Below are 22,219 nucleotides of genomic sequence, written 5' to 3' on the forward strand. Positions count from 1 at the left end.
TCAATGGGTTAGAGGTCAGTGGAGTGCCCCAAAGGTGCCATGCAAGTATTCAACACCAGGCAGGAATCTTTGGTAAAGTCTGTGTCCCTGGTGGGATTTCTGCAAGGGCAGAGCTCCTGCCTTCCATAGCCGTGTCTTTCCATCTGTCACCTGGTGACAAATAGCCCTTAGGTGGATCCAGAACAGGAGGACGACACCTTTAGCCATCTGGCCTCAGAGACCCTGACAGTAGGAAATCCCCTGGCCCACATCGCCTTGTCCTAGGGCAGCGGTTCTCCATCTGTGGGTCTCGGCAAACAGCTGGAGACCACAGATATTTACATTATGACTCATAACAGTAACAAAATTAAAGTTATAAAGTAGCAACAAAAGTAACTTTATGGTTGGGGGCGGGATCACCACAACAAGGGTTACAGCATTAGGGGAGGTTGAGAGCCACTTTCTTGTGGCCTAGGCCTGAGTGCAGATTTTTATGGTTTTAAAAAATAAGAAAATAAGATGATAAGATGCTAGGCAACAGATATTATGTTATATGAAGTTTATTAAATGAGCATGGGGGGAGAAGGAAAGGGGGAGGGGTACCCCAGAGAGAGAGAGAGAGACAGAGAGAGGGAGAGAGGGGAGAGAGGGGAGAGAGGGGAGAGAGAGGAAGAGTAAGGGGGAGTAGAGAGAATGCCAGGAGCTAGGTGTGTCCTTTTATACAGCCCTGGGCAGGGCCATGCCCCCGTGGCAGGTAGGTAGGCAATGATATCACAGGTAGGCAATGACATCACAGGTAGGCAATGACATCACAGGTAGGCAATGACATCACAGGTAGGCAGACTAGAGCAGAATCCTAACACAAATAACACAGCCCACATAGTCAAGTGGCCTCAAGGCACCAGATGGCAGTCCAGGAAACAACCTCTGGGGATAGAGGTTAGTCTTGAAGCCCTAAACAGATCTTGATCGGGACTGGCTGCACAGTGCGGCCTGTATCCAGGCTGCGACACCAAGGAACAGGGGTGCCATTCATTCCTGGGGGTGTCTGCCACTGTGGTTCCTCCCCAGCTCCATCTCTTGGCCTCTCCCTTTCACCAGTTCCTCGTGGGCCTCTCCAGGGCTGCACTCTGACAGAGGGACTGCCCTCTCTGGGACCCAGGTAAGCCTGTGTCCAGCCTCTGTATATGCTGCTGGGGACTCCCGAGGTGGTGGGGCTCCAGCTGAGTCCCTGGAAAGCAAGCCTAGACTCCAGAGTCAGCAGGGTGTACCTGGTCCTCCTCTCCCACGTGGCCCTTCTCATCTCCTGTCTCTCCACACTGACTAGGGCTGCTTGCTCCCAGGCCTCCCTTGCTTCCAGCTAAGTTGGTGTCCAGATGATCTGTTTGCCGTTATCTCCACACACCCCTAGTTCAGCAACACTAGCTAGTGTCTGCCTGAACAAGGCGTGGGCATGGGCCAGACCGCACACGGCTGGTTACTGTTCTTCTGGTGTCACTTAGCCTGGCTCAGGTGACAAGCTTGAGGAAGCAACTCCCACAGGAGTGTACTGGGGAACTATGTTAGTTTTGTAAGCACCGGACACACCCAGAATTCACATATCAGCAACGTGGATGAAGCACACGACTTTCCATGGCATCATCCTGGTCCTAACTCTCCCTCAATGGCCCTGGAACACAGACCAAGACTCGCCCTTCCTCACAGAGAGTTCCCTAGATGAAGCAGGAAGTGAAATCCTTACTTTAATTTTTTTTTTAAATTTTATTTTGCAATTTGCTACCCTCAATGTAACACACCAGGGGCCGTTAGTCAGCAAGGAAGAAGCAGCACAGACTTAGGTCTACTCCAACAGGGCCTTGGCAGCCACACCCAGGCATACTTTCCGGCATGACAGAACACGGAGGGCCTGCTGGTCTCAGGGTGGGGAAGGGCATACACTACTATGGGGAGGGGGAGGAGACAACTGCTAGAAACAGCAGCCACCACAGCTGTCTCCAGGGGTACAGGAACTGAGCTCCCTTTACCCCATATTTTGGTCCATGGGTCACAGGCTGCTTCTCTTCCAGATTCCCCCATCTTGTGGTGTCTGCAGAAGGTCCCGTTGACACCTCACCTTGAATATTGAGATGACTCAGGGAGCCACACTGAGGGGAGGGAACAGGTCACCAGCCCCACCCTACCCAGCCTGAAGGTGGGATTGCTTTCAGAACTGCACACAGGGCACTGACTAGGTGAAAAATCTACTTACCTCAGGAGGACAAAAACTGACTCCTGGGCTGGAGAGATGGCTCAGAGGTTAAGAACACTGCCTGCTCTTCCAAAGGTCCTGAGTTCAATTCCCAGCAACCACATGGTGGCTCACAACCATCTATAATGAGATCTGGTGCCCTCTTCTGGTGTGCATGTATACATGCAAACAGAACACTGTATACTTAATAAATAAATAAGTCTTAAAAAAAAAAAAAGAACTGACTCCTAGTTCTTATGGCCATCCATTTTAGATCACCCCACCCCTACTCCCCACACACCCACACATACAGAAATACTGAAAACCAACCCAGTGTCTCTAGACACTGTAGGAGCCCGTCCTTTCCCTCATGGACAGCCCTTACTGATGCTGGTATTGATGAGGCACAGAGAGGTGAACACCTCTTTCAGACAGGGACAGGCAGCTTCTCTCCCACACCTTAAGTGTGCGTGTGTGTTTACTTATGAGGCAGGAGAAATGGCCTGCCTCCAGCAGGGACCATGCAAGGCCTTTAAGTGCCACCTGGAGCCTGCTCCTCTATTCAAGCTCAACCACCACTAGTCAGCCCACGGCAAACACAGACAAGTGGCCTTCACAGGGAACTTGGGTTGGGATACAGAAAGGGATACATCCCTTTCTGTGACCAAACATAAAACAACAATGAGTCAAGATACTTGATGAAAAACACGGGGTCCTTGGTTGAAGCCATTTCCTCTTCTTTATGTCAAACATACTGAGTTTTTGAAGTTGCCCAAGTAACAAGTCATAATGGGATGAAAAAGATGTACCTCTCATGCCTCATCGAGTGCTTGCCCCATGAAGTGACTTCTCTAATAAATTTCACCTTACAGCTTATATATTTATTTATTTTTGAGGCAAGATCTCATATATCCTAGGCTGATTTGAAACCAGCTCTGTAGCTGAAGATGACCTTGAATTCAAGCATCACCACACAGGATTTACAGGAGTGCCCAGGATCAAACCCAGGGTCTCCTGCATGCTGGGCAAGCACTCTACCCACTGTGCCACCTCTCCAACACAACCTCAAACAATTTAGGAAGCATTTTGTCCACAGCGCCTCATTCTGCATCTCCAATCAGCAACTGCAGGCTTGTCACCTTGTCACGTGAACCAGGGTTCCTGCAGCTGGTCAGCGGTCGGCCTGTAAGCAGGTGGGCAGAATATCTTATTGGAGGTTACAGAAATGGCTCAGGGGTCAAGAGCATGCATATCACATGCTCACACAGCTCACAACCACCTGTAACCTGTAATCCAGGGGGAATCCAGCACCTCTGGCCTCCATGGGCACATGAGCTTATGTGCACAGACTAGATTTCAAACACACACACACACACACACACACACACACACACACACACACACACTTTTAAAAACCTTTAGATTACTTTATTTGGCATCCTAGGACTGAGAGTGCTGTCTCTTCTCCGTGCCCATGGGATGGATTCTGTGGGGCTGTGGGCCTTGTAAAGCCAGGAGCAACATAGCTCATGGGCTCTCCTAGGCAGATTCAGACTTCTTGAACAGGGACAGTGAACTTGGCAGCCAGGTCCAGAGCTGGGTGAGGCTGGAGACTGGGAGCATTTTCATTTTGTTTTATTTCCCCAGTCTTCTCTAAAACAGCAGCTCCATCTTAGCCTTCTTCACAAGCCCTTCCCCCCCCCCCCCACACACACATTAACAGACTACTAAGTTTTCTGGTGGTGGTATTATTTTTTTGAAGTCTGTTGTATCAAGGAGAAAGAACATGACAACAAAAATCTCAGACTAGCCTGTCTCAGCCTACTTTCCTTAGAATCTGGAGAGGGTTTATGGCAGTGCAAACAGACATGATCTCGGATTTCAAGCTGCCAGACTCTGGAATAGCATGAAGAATACGCAAGTCCTCTAAATGGGATCTAAAAAATATATATATATATATGTTTTTTGAAATGTGATGTTCACCTCAGTCAGCTATCTTCTCTCCGCAATCATGCAAATCTTCCCTCTTCATGTAGCTGTGATGCCATCGCTGCCCTCTGGGCCTGCCTCTGACAGTGTTGCCCTTTTCTATACCACTCTAGATGCCTAAATACTAGGGCCACACTAGACGACAGCAGGCGATGCGGGGAGGCACACTCTGTGGTCCCGGACTAATGAGTGTTTGGTTCCAATACGCCACAGACAGCGCATGCAACAGTTCTAGTCTTAGGATTTTGTGATTGTTCTTGCCGCACATGAAAAATCCCTCTAACACAAACACCTGACATCAGAAATAGTAGCAGACGGATTTGCAAATTCTGAGTCAGTGAGGGAAATCCTGAATAAGGACATAGAAGTCACATTTTTCTCCTCAGAAGTATTTCCGAAATGTACAAAATAAGGCACATAAAGCATGATGGGATTGCAAGATGGCTGACTAGAAGTGCCTGGAGTGTTTCTCTCTGCCACCAAAGGAGGAAGACAAAGAACAAACAGCTGTTCTCCCTGAAGTGTTTCAGACAGAACACCAGAGACCTTTGGGGACATAGGGGAGCACAGAACTTATAAAAGTTCTGAGTCGCATAACACCTTCTGGTCACAAATCCAAGGATTTTGCTCAGTGGGCCAACAGCCTCAAGACATAGACCCTGGGAACACTGGCTTCTGGAGGGGAATGCAGCCTTCTGCAGAGCCTGCATCCTGCATGTGGTTGCTGAATAGCAACATGGCTGCATGGCTCCGCAGGATAGCCATGTCCCCTGACCCAGATTCATGCTGCCAAATGCCACCTTGAGACCTTCCCAGCAGGGGTCCTGTGAAGCCGCCAGGCAGCTGTCTCCAACACTATTTCATCTTGGCCTTTAAAGCAGTCAGGTGGCCCTGCTACCCCCTTACAACAGGACGCAGCCTACTGCCATTTTGAGTGGCTCAGTCCACAGGGCCCCCTGGGAAGCAGACAGGTGGTTGTGTCTACCCACGCGTTTCCCCACAGGAAGCAACTGAGATGCCTCGTAAGTGACTCAGCCCACAGAGACACCTGGGGAGCAGACAGGTGGAGCTCCTCCCCCAGCTAGTCAGCCTGCCAGGAGAAGCTAAGTTTACTACCATGTGTCCTGGGAGCGTAGCCAAGCTGTGCTACACACCCTACCATCGCCAGGAAGTTACCTGACTTTCCTTAGGCTTTTTGTCTGACCTACGCACCAAGCAGCAGATAGAAAGCCCTCTCTGAGCAGGCTGCCAATCCCCTCCCCACGCACCCCTCCCCCACTAGAATATTCTACAAAGACACCTTCACAGCTCAGACAGAGACAGGAAACCATCCTGGCTATCAGTGTGGCCCTCACACTAAAATGTACACACCCTTCCCAACTCTGACAACTACACACCACCTACATGTGTTTACTGATGCCAAGCCCAATCAACATTAGAGCCAGGGTAGTCAGCGAACCTGTCCCACTTAAATGCTACACCCCAGAGAAATCCCACCAACTCCTGTCACTCACCCACATTGCCAACGTTTATTAGAGCCAATAAAATCATATAAGCAAATACTGTGCCAACCTCAAAACAAAGCCACCATAGCCTACTTGAGCTACAGTCCAGATATATACATAGCTGCAAGAGATTCTTTTACTATTGAAGCCACCTTCCAACACTGGCAGATGCACAAATGGCAATGTAGAGACACAAGACAAAAATTAAAAAATAAAATAAATGATAAATAAGAGAGACTATGATGCCACACAAAAAACAGGGAAACTCCTCTTCCAATAGACCAGAAAGAAAAATCAAAAGAAGAGTTACAAAGGAACTCAGTGAGGAGAACACAGACAGCGCAGGAAATAAGAATCATAACTTGTGATCTGAGTGATGAATTCAACAGGGATTGGGATCTTTAAAACTTTGGAGCTGATGATTCCAGTCAGCGAACTACAAAGCAAGCAAGTGAGCAAGCAAGCAAAAAGACACAAATGAACAAAACAGCAGAGAGCCTCAATAGAAGATGAGACCAGGCCCTCTTGGCTTTTGCTGGATCTTACATTCACACAGATAAAAATATACACATACGTAAAGAATAAAATATACCTTTAAAAAAATCCAATCATGTGTTAGGCATAAAAGAATGCTCAACCTGGTGTGGTGGTACAGGCTTGTAACCCTAGTGTTCAAAAGGCTGAGGCAGAAAGAGCCCAAATTGGAGGCTATCCTGAGATACATAGCAAGACCGTGTGTGAAAATAACCAAAAACAAAGAAAAGAGGATCAAAGGAGTTGTAACACATTAAGACTCTCCTCTGGTAACACTGGACTAAAAGGAGACTTCAACAAGAATGACTTTTGAAATGATATAAACTCAAGGGAATTGGATGGCATGATCCTGGGCCAGTGAGTCGGCTCATCAAGAAAAAGAACACGTAAAAGCACTTGTCATGTAAGCTGGATGTCCTGAGTTCAGGCACCAGAACACATTAAAAACAAAAAACAAAAAAGCCAGTCAGTGGCACACATCCAAAATTCCTACAGTGAGCCAGGAAGCAGAGACAGAAGGATGCCAGGAAAGCTCTCAAGTTGCTAGCCTGGAGTGTATGGTACAGCAGCAAGAAGCAACAAGACAGACCCTACCTCAAACAGGAAGAAGAAGAGTACTGACTCCTACCTCTCCACCATACAACCAATAAGACTAAACACACACACACACACACACACACACACACACACACACACACACACACACAGGCATGCCCCTGAACATTCAATAAGTCAGTAAAGAAAAGAAAATTTAAAAGTGCTTGAAAGAGATAAAAATGGAAATATAACACACGAAATCCCTTGAGATAAAGTGAAAGCTGAATAAGAGAGAAAGCTGACAGAACTAAGCATCTGTGTCAAAAATAGAGGAAAGGGTCAAATAAAAAAATCAGTGGTGCAAAGCAAGGAGCTAGAAAAACAGCCAAGCCAACAGAAGCTTAGCAGAAGAGAGGTAGCCAAGACCAGAGAAGAAACAACAGAATAAAGAAAATATGAAAGATGAATGAAACAAAACTGAGGTTGTTTTTTTTATTTTAAAAACAAAACAATGTTTAGCTACACTAACTGAGCAAAACAGAGAGAACACCAAAGTAATTAGAAGCAGGAAAGGGAAAAAAAAAAAAGCTGGGCGTGCTGTCACACGCCTTTAATCCCAGTACTTGGGAGGCAGAGGCAGGTGGATCATTGTGAGTTCCAGGCCAGCCTGGTCTACAAAGAGAGTCCAGGATAGCCAGGGCTACACAGAGAAACCCTGTCTCAAAAAAAAAAAAAAGAAAAGAAAAGAAAAAAAGAAAGAAAGAAGAAAGAAAGACACTAAAACCAGCGCCCCAGACACAAAAGGTCACTAGAGACTGTTAGGAAGAACTAGATGCTAACACTTGGATGGCCAAGAAGAAATGCTGCTTTTCTGGCATGTATAACCTACCAAAAATGAACCATAAGAGCATAGAAAATCTGAGAAAACAATAACAACAACAACGAATTCCAAGAGCGTTCCAGTGATATAGAGTCTCCTGAGGAAGAAAAGCTTGGGGCCAAACGTTTTTAAAGAACTAACATTTTTTTTCCTCAGATAACAAAGGGGGGAAAAAAACAGAACCAGAAAGAATCCCTCCAAACTTTTTCTAACAGGCCAAATTATTGTAATACCAAAATCAGATAATTATGTTGAAAACTACAAGAAAGAAAGAGAAAGAGAGAAAAAGAGGAAACTACAGACCAATATCCCCTATAAAAATTCTTGATGAAGTAATAGCTAACAAAAAATTAATAAGGTCCAAAAGATTATATACCGTGTTCAAATGAGATTTGCCTCAGAAATGCAAGGATAATTTAACGTATGCAAATCTATAAACATACTACATCACATTGATAGAATGAAGGTAAAAAAAAAAAAAAAAAAAAAAAGAATGGTCACCTCAGACAGATACATCACTTTGTGATTAAACTCCCTCCACCCCAGTTACATTCAGCAGGAATGTGCTTCAGCAAAGCAATAGCCCACAGCCAACACCTTAGTGCGGCTGAAATTCTTCCCTTTAGGTCAAGGGTAGGTAAGCAGTCTGCATTTACCACTTCAGGCTACTCCTGGAAGTCTTATTTTAGCCAGCAAGATAAAAACTAAAGGGCCAGAAAGGAGAGGAGAGTTATCCGTGTTTGCAGATGATGTGGTTTTTAGATGTATAGAAAAACCAAAGGCTCCCCTGAGAGCAAACAAAACAAAGCCCCCCCCCCCCAATTAGGCTGATAAAGAAACTCAATGAGGTTGTACAATACGAAATCAACACACAAAAATCATCATTTTACATCAATAGTGAAACTGATGGGAGAGAATTCAGGAAGCAGTATCAGCCCAAAGATCCAAAAGTCATAAAATACCTAAGAACAAACTCAACCAAGAAAGTATGTGATCTCTACAATGATCTCTACAACGATCACTACAAAACCCTGATAAGAGAAACTGAAGGAGGGTGGGCGCTTAGGACCTCAGTGGCACAGTGCTCACGTGGCATGCCTGAAACCTTCATTCAACACCACCAAAAAGGAAATAAATGTTAATGAGGGCATGGGAAAGACACACAGACACACACACACACACTTGTGTGCACACACAGAGAAAGACATTCCAAGTTCATGAAAAAAAATATTGTTAAAATGTCCATAACTACCCAAATGGAATCTACAGGTTTAATATAATCCCTAACAAATACCACTGGCGTTCTTCTTAGAAACAGAAAACAAAGAAACAAACAAAAATCCACTGTTAAAATTAGTATGAAACCACAAGAGACTCTCTGTAGAGACAAAGCAATTGTGAGCAAAGGGACAATGCCTTGGTTATAAACACTCTACAAGGTCATTATTAGACCACAGACTGTAAGGCATTCTAATAAGACTTGCTCTTTTTTTAAAGATTTATTTATTTATTATGTATACAGTGCTCTGCCTGCAAGAGGGCATCATATCCCACTAAAGATGGCTGTGAGCTACCATGTGGTTGCTGGGAGTTGAACTCAGGACCTCTGGAAGAGCAGTCAGTGCTCCTGACCTCTTAGCCATCTCTCCAGCCCCAAGACTTGCTCTTCTATTGACCTCAACATACCACTCTCTGCTGCTGGACTTCCCTGAATTAAAGCTTACCTTACATCACACACACACACACACACATACACACACACACACACACACACACACACACACACACACGCACGCACACACAAGCACGCGTACCAGGTACGTGGGCACAGAGTCAAGCCCATCCCTTTGCCCCTTACATCACCCTGCAGGGAATTTGGGATTTCATTGTTTCGTCTCTTTCAACTCCACATATGTCTATAGCGATCACAAAATAAGAAAGAAAAAAAAAAAAACAAACAGACACAAGGAAGAGAGCAATATGTTGCCATTTAGTTTTTAAAGATGCATGTATATTTGATTCCCGGCGCTGCAAACCAGACCAGACCAAACCAAAACTGCATGTGTGTTACACATCCCTACCCATAGACTCAGAGAGAGCCCACTGCCCTCGGGTGTACACCAGCCATGGCGTAACTATTTCCTTCAGGATAACTAAGCAAAACGAACCACTCACTTCTGAGAAGGAAAGCAAGTGGGCGAAGCATCTAGAGAAGGCTTATTTACTGTTTCGGGTTCACCCTCCATGGCTGCTCAGCCTTGTACTATTTATTGGCATTTCTCACTGGCTGGATAGCCTTTTGTTGAGTGGGGTCAAAATGGGCATTTCAGATCTAAAGCAATCAAGAGAGACACAGCAGCCCAGTGTTAGCTTAGTGTTAGCGCGGCAGCCTAGGGCATGTGTGGGAGGAGCCAGGGATCAACCCTCCCATCCTGGGGAAGAGGCAAGCATTAGGGGCGTGGCTCTTACGGCTGGAGATGAAGTAGCAGAGACAGCCATTGATCCTGCGGTACAGCTGCTTGTCGATGGGCCAGATGACCAGCGTGCACAGCTGGATGGCGTTGACGATGAGCCCTGAGGCGATGAACACGTAGCAGAAGACCAGGTGGCACAGAAACTGGGACTTCAGCAGCCCGATGAGGTCCATGATGTGGCAGATTCTCAAAATAGATAAATATGTGTGGTGGGATAGTTCCGGAAGGGAGAAAGGTCCGGGGCTCAGGAAGGTGACTGAAACACATGAACGTTGTTCATTAGCAAAAGCATGGCATGCGTTATACGAGAGAGAACGCAGTTACACAGATGAGTACGTGCTGGAAGTTACAGGGTCACTAAGTTTTATTTAGTAGGCATCCATGCGGCCCATCTTCCTTCCTATTGGGCACAGTCTAGGCCCTGTTAGAGCAACCTTCCTTTCATCCTCCCAGCAGCCTCTGGGACTGGGACCTTTATAACAGACAGGTCAGGAACCAGGCCTGGAAAAATGGAGCAACTGGGCCAAGGTCATCCAAGTTGCTATTCAAACAGCAGCCAAGGTAGCATAGACTCCCAGACTCACACTGAGTGGGCCCTGCCTAGGCAGCCTTCCTCAGGCTACACAGCCCTACCCAGTCTTTTCCCATCCCCCTCTGCTTACTGTCTCACTGACCTCAACTCACCCCACCCCAACCCCTGCTGCTCAACTTCCCTGAACTCAAGCTTACCTTGAATAGCATGATATGCATACACACATATACATAGCATATATTGTTATGTGTAATATATAATGTTAATTTATATATTTATGGAAGGACTTAATGAAGGGAGCCGATGACTGAAGTCTGCAAATTATCAGTGAACAAAAGTATGAAGGCCAGAAAACTGCCCTGAGCCGGGCGTGGTGGCGCACGCCTTTAATCCCAGCACTTGGGAGGCAGAGGCAGGTGGAGCACTGTGTCCGAGGCCAGCCTGGTCTACAAAGTGAGTCCAGGACAACCAAGGCTACACAGAGAAACCCTGTCTTGAAAAACAAAATTAAAAAAAAAAAGAAAGAAAGAAAGAAAGAAAGAAAGCTGCCCTGAAACACCCCAGAGTTGTTAAATCAGAAAGAAACTCAGCCTGCGTAAAGAGGCCATACTCATGGTGCCATTAACTCGTCCTCTGATCTAGAACAAAGAATGAAATGACCTCACATCTCAGCAGAGGGCTTTGGAAGAAAGAGATGTGCTGATGCTCTGGTGGCGGGACCTTTAAGAGGCGGGGTCTGGTGGAAGGTGGCAAGGTCACAGTGGAACCGCCCTTGAAGAGATCACTGTGGATCTCATGGAATAGGTAGTTCTCTGGAGAGCTCTCGTTCTCTGGTTTCCTATCTGCACTTTGAACTTTGACTCTCATGCACCTGCCATTGTAAGGTTGCCTGCTTCAAGGCCAGCACCAAAAGCCAAGAAGAAGTAAGCAGCATGCTCTAGAACCTCCAGAACAGGAAACTAAGAAAACCTCTTTTCTTGATATATAATCCAGCTCGCAGTATTTGGCTATAGAGAAGGAAAATAAGCTAACACAAAGTTTATCAAACTTAAATGTAAAAAAAAAAAAAAAAAGCACAAAAAGTCAAGGACTCACCTGAAGGACAAGGTAAGAGGAGGTACCCTGGGTTTGCTAAATCATTTCACTAACTTTCTGTCTTAGAGCTCATATGAGAGAGGAGGAGGAGGAAGAGAGGAGAGAGGAGAGACTTAGCGGTGTCAGGTGGGAAAAGCTATTCCAGATGGTAGCTTGGAGGAGCAGCTATTCTGACTTAAGAACTTTCCCTTCTAATGTGGCCATTAGCCAACTTTGCATCAGACGGGGAAAAACATGGTATAAATATCTGAACAGGGATGAAAATAGCTAGAGGGAAAACATTGTAAAGTGCTTTGCCTAGTTTTCTTTCCGCTTAGAAGTCCTTAGAATGTTGTATGGAAAACCATCCCAGTAAAGCCACTTTGGTAGTCTATTGTCATGTGAGGCAAGGGTATGACAAAATTGCACACTATTTCTGGAAATATCCAAGCAATAACTTATGGGATTTAGACAGCAACACGTAAATATGAGGCTGTTGCTAAGTTCTAACTTTGTAAATAAAGATACATGTGATCAACACAGTGACAGTGGCTTAATCTCCTCAGCCTCAGTTTCCCCACATATGAGACAGTTGTGAGAAGATAGACAGATAGATAGATAATAGATAGATAGATAGATAGATAGATAGATAGACAGACAGATGATAGAACAGTTCAGACTCTCCTGGGTGATGTCTGCCTGTGTCTCCATCAATGTAGGCCAACATCAAATGGGGCTATCTGCTTTAACATCCATAACTCAAGTCAAGAGTATAAAGGTTGCTTGTGCACTTGTGTAGCCCAGTGCCTATAAGCTCCATGTTAGACATGCTACCTGAGGAACCCAGTGAGTTGGTGCTTTCTCTAGTTTGTACCTTAATGTAAGAATATCAGCTTATGAAGGTGATGAAGTCACATAAATTTTACAAAATTGTATTTATTTTTATTTTATGTGTAGTGTGTGTGTGCGCGTGCGTGCATGCGTGCGTGCGTGCGTGCGTGTGTGTGTGTGTGTGTGTGTATGTGTAGTGTAGTGTGCCATGTGCATACAGTGACCCACAGAGTCCAGAAGAGGGCATCAGGATCTCTGGAATGGGAGTTAGAGTTGCTTGTGAGCTACCATATGTGTGCTGGGACTTGAACCCAGGTCCTCTGTGGGAACTGCAAGTGCTCTTAGCCATGGAGCTAACTCACCAGGCTGGTCACCTGAGTTTTTGAGGGACATCATCTCCCATCCCAAGTCCCCACCAGGAAGCACAGATGAGAATGAAAATGTGAAGGATGGCCCCATGGCCTGCTTGGAGCCACACTGAGGAGATACCCCATCTAAATAAGCCGCGAGGAGGAAGACAGTCCACCCGCAGCCTCTAGCTTCCCTACAACACCGCACTGCTGCATCTCAGCTGCCCTCTCCTTCCCTGCTTACATTCTGGGAAGTGAGAGAGCTTCCTTGTTGTAGACGGCATGCTAGTAGCTCAGATGTGTTATTCTCTTCACCCTCACAACTGCCTGTGGTACATGGTACTGTCCCGATTTCACAGAAAGGAGCCTACGTTGTCTGAGCTGCCAGGCTCAGGTGTTGGTTTATGGTCCCTGCACTCTCACCGTTGTGCCATGGTGCTCGATGCACACTGTGGGACTTGGGTTCTCAGTAGCCTGAGCTCGTGTTATATCTCCCAACCAGGCCATATTTGTAGAGAAGCCAAACCTCTTCCTGTATTCTAAGTAAGTCAGCCTAAGAATTGCTGAACTTGGCTGGGGGACCGGGAGTGGGGGGAGGGGAAAGCTCACGCCTTTAATCCCAACACATGGGCGGCAGAGGCAGGTGGAGCTGTGAGTTCAGGGCCAACTTGGTCTATAGAGCAAGTTCTAGGATAGCCAGGCTACACAGAGAAACTCTGTCTCAAAAAACTAATAAATAAAGCCTGGCAGCGGTAGAGCATACCTTTAATTCCAACACTCAGGAGGCAGAGGCAGGCAGATCTCTGAGTTTGAAGCCAGCCTGGTCTACAGAGTGAGTTCCAGGACAGCCAAGGCTACACAGAAAAAGCCTGTCTTGAAAAAAAAAAACACATACAAACAAATACCCAATAAATAAATTAATTAATTTAATTGCTGACTTTGTCCATGCCAACTTAGCTCTGGCATTAAAACCTAGACAGCAAGCCATCTGAGAACCCAGAGTCTCCAAATCCAGAGCACTGCACAAAAAACGCACAGAGAGAACAAAGAAACTGACAGCCACATTCCAAACAAGGCTTGCTTGTTTTGAACTATAAAGCTCCATTCTGAGGGAACTGAGGCCCAGTGGGACTTGCGGCTTCCGTGGGAGTACAAACCCACTCATCTTCCTTGCAAGTAAGCACATGGTAGGGCCCTAAACATCTCCAGACCATTTGACTGATGAGATCAGCCACTGGTGACACGTCTCAAGAAGACTACGTCTCCTATAGCAGATTTGTATTAAAAGGATCGATTTTCACTATGATATTAAAGGGCAAAGGATATAGAATTATACAGAATTATAGTTCTGAAATCAAGTATAAAAACAATACTGGAGGCCTAGCCAGAATGTTAAGGAGCAGGCACCTGTGTGTGGAGGCACCTATGTGTATAGATATACATCAGTCACATAAAACAAGAGTGCACACATCGATCACACCTGCACATACAGACCTGTCCGTGCACACCTCATAACCCACATATGTTCACACACTCACCACACACACACACACACACACACACACACGCACGCACGCACGCACGCACGTACAACATACTCTTACAAGCCAGCCTGCCTAGAGCCTGGCCCAAGGTAACCACTTCCAGAAGAAATGGACAAAGGTAAGCTCCCAGAGTCCTTCCAAACAGACCTGTATGCTTACACCTCATAACCCACATATATGCGCACACTCACCCCTCATGTACATGCGCAATACGTTATTATAAGCCAGCCTGCCTGGAGGCTGCCCCAAGGTAAAAAAAAAAAAAGGGGGGGGGCAAAGGTAAACTCCTAGGTCCTTTCTAAACTCTCCCCTAACACCTTGGTCCTCAAAGAGACAGGAGTGACCAGATATATGACAGCAAGTGCAGCTTCAGGGGCTGGTGATGACAGTAGCAGCCAAAGAGGGAACAGTTGACAAATTCAGTTTCTGGGCCAGTATTTGTGGTCTGTGAGGGCAGAGGACAGCCAGGGGCAATGGGACAGGGAGTGGTGTCATCCTAAGGAAGGGGTGAAGCTGTTTCGGGGTATAGAGCATTTTGATCACGGGCTACACTTCATCTAGATGAATTTAGCCATTCTTCACAAAGATGGCAAGGAATGTGTGCAACCCCAAGCAAGCCACTTAGCACATAGTCCTGACAAACAGGCTAAGTTTAGGTTTTAGAGTCTCTGCAGTGATGTTGGCCTAAGTCCCAAAACAGAACCAGAGAGAAAGTGTTCCAGACCAAATTTAACTGCCCACAGGACCATCTTGAACCAAAATATTCCTCAATTAAAATACCATCATTGTCTAACAGTTTGGCAGATGCTTATTAAAATTAGCTTATTTTAAAATTTCACAGAACAGGACCCTGTCCAAGTTCTCTGTATGGTACGCAATGTCCATTTAAGAATGCCAAGTCCTGGAGACCATAAATCACTCTGGATTTCATTATGTCCTCTAATGAACAGACCTTCATCCCTCTCAAGGATCTAACTATGGGACAGTGAAAAATTAAGACACAGAAAATATATATCTATGCTTATATTTAATAGTTCTGAGTAGCTTACAGGAGAAAAAGAAATATGTAGAGTTTCATAGCCAAAGAAATGGAAGCTGAGAAAAATAATGAATAACAGGAGAAAAATAGAGACAGAAAAACCGCCTTTCTTTTTATTATGGGGGTGTGGGGGGGCAGGATGAGGAGGAAGGGGAGAAGGAGGAAGAGGAGGGAGGGAGGGAGGGAGTTGGGGAGGGGAGAGGGGAAGGGTAGAAGGAAAAGGGGAGGGGAGATGACAGGAGAGGGAGGGAAAGGGGGAAAGAGGCAGAGAATATAGATACCCATGTGGAGGTCAGAGGAGGAGTTCCTGGGATGACCTCCATCCTTTACATGGATTCTGAGAATGGTCAAGTTGGTCAGGCTTGTACGACAATCACCCCTATCTGCTAGCCATCTCCAAGACCCTGTTTGTCTGTCTGTCTGTCTGTCTGTCTGTCTGTTTGTCTATCTGTTCTTTCTTTCTTTCTTTCTTTCTTTTCTTTTCTTTCCTTTTTTTTCTTTCAAGCCAGGGTCTCACACTCACACTCAAAAACTCACTAAGTAGTCCCTGACTGACTCAAGTATAGAGCATCTTCACGTCTCGGCCCCCTTGTGCTGGGATGGGGGATGTGAGCCACCACAGCAGGTAAAGGAAACATGGGCAAACATTCTCCAGCCAGCTTCCGTGAGATGAAAGCTCTCTCGGAGAAACATCCCAACTCTGAATAGGAGCTGGTGGGGTCAGATCACTACAACAAATGGGTCACTCACTGTCTCACACAAAGCCACCAGGGGAGGGGCAGGGTAGCCTCTGGCCACACATGAACAAACAGATTTCCATAGCCCAGCTCAAGTGCAAAAGGTTAAGTGGAGGGTAGATGTGGAGCCATGTTTGGACCACGCCTCATGCTTTGCATCACTGTAACACTCCCTGTAGGTCAAGAGGCCCTCACCACGAACCTTCAGCTCCACAGGACCCCTCCAGATTTCCACCATTGGTCCCATGTCTGAGGGTGACATGATGGTGAGTTCTTGAGCTACTGCCCTTGTCACTCAGTCCCAAAGCACCCCAGAATGCCCTCCTTCCAGGCAGGGTGCTCATGGTCTTCAATTATAAGCCTACTCTCCCTACCTGAATGAGGGCGTGAGGGTGCTCACTGCAATGTTTATGCCCAGCTCGGGGAAGCCAGATGTCTGGTCTCTTTGCCAACAGCTATTTTAAAACCTGCTCAATAGAAAGTATAAAACCTGCTCAATAGAAAGTAAAAAACATGTGGGGTGCAGGCCCTGCGGAGGCCAGAGGTCCATGTAAGATGTTTCCCTCAAATGCCTCTGCCTTATTTTCCCAGATGGTCCTTGCAGCAAACCAGAAGCCCCTGCTTAGCTAGACTGGCTGGTCAGTGAGAGCCTGGGATTCTTCCTTCTCCGTCCTCTTGGAGCTGGGGTTAGAGGCACCTGCTACCATGCCCACCTTTTGATATGGGTGCCAAACTTAGGTTGTTTACCCACTAAGCCAACTCCCAAGCCTGGACAGTGCTTTTTGTTTGTTTGTGTTTGTTGTTTGCTTTGTTTTTTAAGTATGTTGAGTCCATAAAAGATTATAGAAAAAAATTAGTAAATTCTCACAACATAAAACCAAAACCCAAAATGCAGAAAGGAAAATCCACCTTCTAGACGGATGATCGTCTTTGTTTCTGCCCTGCATGAGACATGAGCTTTCAGTTCAAACGCTGGAGAGGAGCAGCGAAAACACTGAACTTGAACTGAACGTTGCCTATTTCCGCGTCATGACAACCGCCACGTGCTAGTGGCCTTAGTTGGTCATAGCCTACGATGGTGGGAACACGAAGGAGGCCGAAGAACATGGAAAGTCATCGTGCCCTCCACTGAGGCCATCAGTGAGGGGAAATGGCCTGACCATCCCATCTCTGGGCCTAGAGAGGTGGGCGTGAAGGAGATGGTATCACCTTGGCACTGAGGACAGAGCACTTTATTCGCTGCACCGACTACCTCCTGGTCTACCGCCACTGTCACTGAGATGATATGACCAGGAGCAGCAGCCGTGCTGGGGGCCACTGCTGCCCTTCCCACGTGGTCCTTGACACAGCTGCTGATGGACACATCCCTGGAGTGCCTCATTGCTGACTATGTGGTCTTGAGCATGCAACCGATCATCGCCGAGCCTCGGGTCATCGCTGAGCCTCGGGGTTTGCATCAATTTAGTGGAGTTAAAGCCCTCAGCATTCGTGACAGAGAGGGCCCCGTGCAGCCACACAGGACACACCCTAGTCTCAGACTCTGTCTTCACTCCCTTCAGCTCCCCAAAGGACTTAACCTAAGGTAAGCATTCCTCTGAAAATCTCAACACAAAGTGGTCAGAGACCCAAAGTCTCTCCAGGAATCTGTTTCAGGCACAAAGTCATTAAATGCATGACATAAGATCCCCTTCAGGCTATGTGTACAGAGAATATGAGACACCCATGAATTTCAAGGTTAGACTTGGGTCCAGCACCTGAGACATCTAACAATGTATATGCAAATATTTCTTTTCTTTTCTTTTTTTCTTTGGTTTTTTGAGACAGGCTTTCTCTGTGTAACCTTGGCTGTCCTGGACTCACTTTGTAGACCAGGCTGGCCTTGAACTCACAGAGATCCACCTGCCTCTGCCTCTTGAGTGCTGGGGTTAAAAGCATGCACCACCACTGCCTAGCTTTGCAAATACATCTTTAAAAAAAAAAAGAAAAAGAAAAAGAAAAAGAAAAGAAAAAAAGAACATAAACCCCAAACTCTTGCTGTCTCAACCATTTCAGCCAAAGGCTTCTCAACTGTGAGGGTCTGTTTCTCACTAATGCGTCCTCTCGAGCCTCTGGTCATCAGTTTGTCCTAATCCGATTATTTTTCCTCATCTTGTCCTAAAATTAGGACTTAGGGCAAAATTCAAAACTTTGTGGGGAATTTCCTTAAATGTATCATCTAATCTCTTTAAAGATTATTTTATTGCATGTGATGGGTGTTTTGTTTGCCATGTGTCTAGGTATCATGTACACCTGATATCCAAAGAGGTGTGAAGTGGACTTCAGAGGCTTTTGGAACTGGATTTAAAGCTATGAGTGGCCATGTAGGTGCTGGGAATCGAACCTAGGTCTTCTGCAGGAGCAGCCAGTGCTCTTAAGTGCTGAGCCATGTCTCTCACCGAGTTACTACCATTTTTTTAATGACTATGGGGAAAGGCAGTGAGCACAGTCCTTTCGGTTCTCTGTGATTTTCAATCAGACTCCAGCAAGGCCAAACATGAACACGTTCTGCCTCTGTGTGATGGACAGCCAGGCTGGACACTGCAGGAGAGAAGCCCAGCCACCAGAGTTGACCAACTCAGTCCTCTCTGTACCTTGTAAAGCTGGTAGGATGGCATGCTGCCTCCACCCGTGCCAGTCCCACCCACCCAGAGTGTCTGGACCAAAGGCTCCATTAGGTTTGCCACGTCACACAGGATAAATTATTATCTGTTACCACATGGCATTACTGGAAACCAACAGAGATGGTCAACCATATGTACATGGGATCTCTAGCCCTGTGGAGATCCAGGGTTAGAAGTAAATTCTCTCAGACCTTAAGTGTGGCTAATGACAAAGTTACATAGGTGGGAGATACTCTACAAACCAACGAGCTTTGTGAAAGTGCCACTAAGAAGAGGCTCATTTTGTATTGCCACATGCTACCTAGGAGCCTAGAAATGGGCGCTGTATGGACAGGCTAAATACGTGGAAAGAAAGCTTGCTGTGGTGGCACAGGCCTGTAATTCAAATACTCAGGGAGGCAGAGGCAGGTGGATCGCTGTGAGTTCAAGACCAGCCTGGTCTATAAAGCAAGTCTAGGACAGCCAGGGCTACACAGAGAAACCATGTCACAAAATAAATAAATAAATAAATAAATAAATAAATAAATAAATAAAGGAGAGAGGTAGAAGTAAATAACTAGAGTGAATCTGACTCTTGACCGTCTGTGCCAAACCTCACCTTCCTCATCTGTCACCAGAAAACACTGACCTCCCCATGTCCCTAAGGGTGGTCTGGCATGGGTGGAAGCTCTGTTATCAGCCCTAGTTTTAAAAGCTCAGAAAATGAGGTGCGGGGCTGCCTGTCTACATGCTCTGCACTCTCGTGTTTGGCTCTGTGGAAATAAACATGCTGTACCTGGGATGACAGATACTCAGACAAAGACTTCGAGGAAAGTTCTGTGATGGCTCCATGGTGAGCCAGGGATGTTCTTGTCTTCAGTGGGTGACCCAGGCTAATTTTGAGGAAATAGGCAATTTTTTTTTTTACTTCTGTACCTCAGACACTGGTAACTGGGCACTTCTCTCTCCTTGTCCCTGTTTGTGAGATGCCCTTGACTCCTGAATTCTTGGAGAGAGTGCCAGTGCCAATCTTTAATTTCTGGTAAGGACAATGGGGTCAGTGGGAAATCAATATAACTATCTTTTAAAAAAATTTTTTTTCTGCTTTGATTTTTATATAGGGCTGTTAAATGAACCCGGACCATTTCCCCAAGTAGACGTAAGCATAATGGGTCTTCAGCGAGTCTTACTAGGACACAAATGCATTTAGGTGCTTCTCTGACATGAATCATTTATTGGAGACAGAAATGCTGGCTGTGAGAGCCCGGAATAAGTTGACTTACAGTACCCTTGTTTCTAGACAGCTCTGAAACACAGCCACAAGCGCATCAAAGCACTCAGGTCTGGATGATGCTGTGGAGTCAGTGCGGACTGGCTGTTCCTCGAAAAGCTGCATTGATATCAACAGCGATGATGAAGTATGAAGCTGGGCCTTCGCGTTCCCTGTCTTTCCTTCAGCCTGCGCCATTCAGGAGCCGCACAGACGTTTCATGAAGTGGAGCCCAGGGTGGGTCACACACTCATTCATGTTTTCATTGATGAGTTTATTCATTCATTACATTGTCTGTCTTTGGAATTTCATTCATTAAGTTGAAAATTTCATTGATGTAGATGTATGAAACATCCTGATAAAACTCATTAGTTTGTATGCTAACTTAAAAAAAAAAAAACCAAAAACCCAGTAAAGCCAAATTGAACAAAATTCATTGCTTTGAAGCCCAAAGATAGAGCAGCTGATTAAGGAGCTTGCCACCAAGCCAGACAACCTGAGTATGATCCTCGGGACCCACACGGTGAGGACCGTTGTTACGAGTTGTCCCCTGACCTCTACGTATGCCATATGGTGTCCCCCTGTGTAGTGTACACACGCTAAATGTAATTTAAAAATTTTTAAATTGATTTGAGTGGTTGCTTTATACACATATTGCATTAGACTTCTGCTTCTAACGGAGCCCTTCTCGAGGTCTGCAGAGGCACCCAACAACTCAACCACTTACAGGGTGTACACACTTACAGCCCGGAGAGACTGCCACCGCTTCCACCTCTCACGGACCCTCAACAAACGCTGACTGGGTCTCGGTTTCTAGATGATTTAGTGTGATTCAGTTTCCGCGCTGACCACTCTGAATTCCCAAAGAACCTGAAGGCAGGAGCAGCGAGCACAGGGCGGAGGCTTCATCGCCTTGGCCGCTTCCAAAGACCAGCAGACAAACCTACACAGTGTCCTCCAAGCTGTCACACCCTCCATAAAGAGCCTCTTTACGGCAACACCACAGAGGCACCAAGTCATATATCAAACGTACTCAGCCGCCGCTCACAAGAAAGCAAACGAGCTACTTAAACCCCAGCGGGGAGCTGTGCTCAGACACTAGCTGGGGGAAAGAACTCACAGCTGGCATGTCTTCCTTTTAAAAAGAATTTTTCATTAGAATACAAATAGGTCTGATAAAAAGCAAAGGATTTTGTACTATCGGTATGAGTCATTTACCAAGGCGTGTAGTCATGAACGCTTTGAAATTATCCCCATAACTATTATGGCAATGTGCTCGCCCTAGGAAGACCGCAAAGCGCCAAGACGGAGAACACGAAAACCTGCCCGGAACACGCTGACCACATTTGGGCTTCTTTTCTTCTAGGTTTTAGCACATCATAGAAGACTTTGTTTGTTCTTTATTAGATATCCCACTGCAGGGGAAAGATTTTGTTTTTAAACATGGTTACAATCCTGTGTTTAAGCAAGCCAAACGTTCTTTAACCACAGTGCATAACTGTCACCCAGCAGTCACCCTGGGCCATCAGAACCACAGTGCATAACTGTCACCCAGCAGTCACCCTGGGCCATCAGAACCACAGTGCAGAACTGTCACCTAGCAGTCACCCTTGAGCCATCAGAACCACAGTGCAGAACTGTCACCCAGCAGTCACCCTGGGCCATCAGAACTACTGCCTCATGCTTTGACTTTGTGTATTTAAGCTTTCCTTCTCTTTTCCCTCCTTTTATGAGTCAGGGTTTTGCCTTATAGCCCAGGATGACCTGGAACTCACTCTGTAGCCCAGGCTGGCCCCTAACTCTGGAATCTGTCTGCTTCAGCCCTGAATCTAAAAGAATCACCTACATAACCAGCTTTGGTTCTCTTTTGTTGTTGGGGGTGTTTTGGTTTGGCTTTGAGTTTTGTTTGTTTGTTTGTTTTTCTTTTTTTCTTTTTCTTTTCAAGAATAAAGTGAAGTAATCAACATTGTGGATGTAAAGCTTTTCTTCTCCCTGATTTCTGGGATATGTCTTTCAAACATGTAGGTCTGAGAAACAATCATTTGAGGGTGCCCAGTGAACACCGTTGAGTTACTTTT

The 22,219-nt window shown here is 46.0% G+C and overlaps 1 protein-coding gene and 1 long non-coding RNA gene across 4 annotated transcripts in view; one reads left to right on the forward strand and one right to left on the reverse strand.

Annotated features, from left to right (window-relative positions):
- Positions 1-22,219, reverse strand: part of AGPAT4 (1-acylglycerol-3-phosphate O-acyltransferase 4) — a 97,417-nt gene that overhangs the window by 56,444 nt on the left and 18,754 nt on the right. For both annotated transcript variants that reach the window (XM_084778003.1, XM_084778002.1), the window contains exon 2: positions 10,121-10,381. In XM_084778003.1, coding sequence (XP_084634129.1) covers positions 10,121-10,298 — 178 coding nt within the window. In that variant the 5' untranslated portion in view covers positions 10,299-10,381. The remainder of the gene's footprint in view (positions 1-10,120; positions 10,382-22,219) is intronic.
- Positions 860-21,685, forward strand: LOC311595368. Of its 2 annotated transcripts, none has more exons than XR_014778415.1 (3): positions 860-1,141; positions 16,412-16,498; positions 20,172-21,685. It is a non-coding gene; the product is annotated as an uncharacterized lncRNA (long non-coding RNA). The 2 variants fall into 2 exon arrangements; XR_014778416.1 differs by lacking the exon at positions 860-1,141 and adding an exon at positions 2,679-3,399.

This window comes from Acomys minous (assembly GCF_964271855.1).
Source record: "Acomys minous genome assembly, chromosome: 3".
Lineage (NCBI taxonomy): Eukaryota > Metazoa > Chordata > Mammalia > Rodentia > Muridae > Acomys > Acomys minous.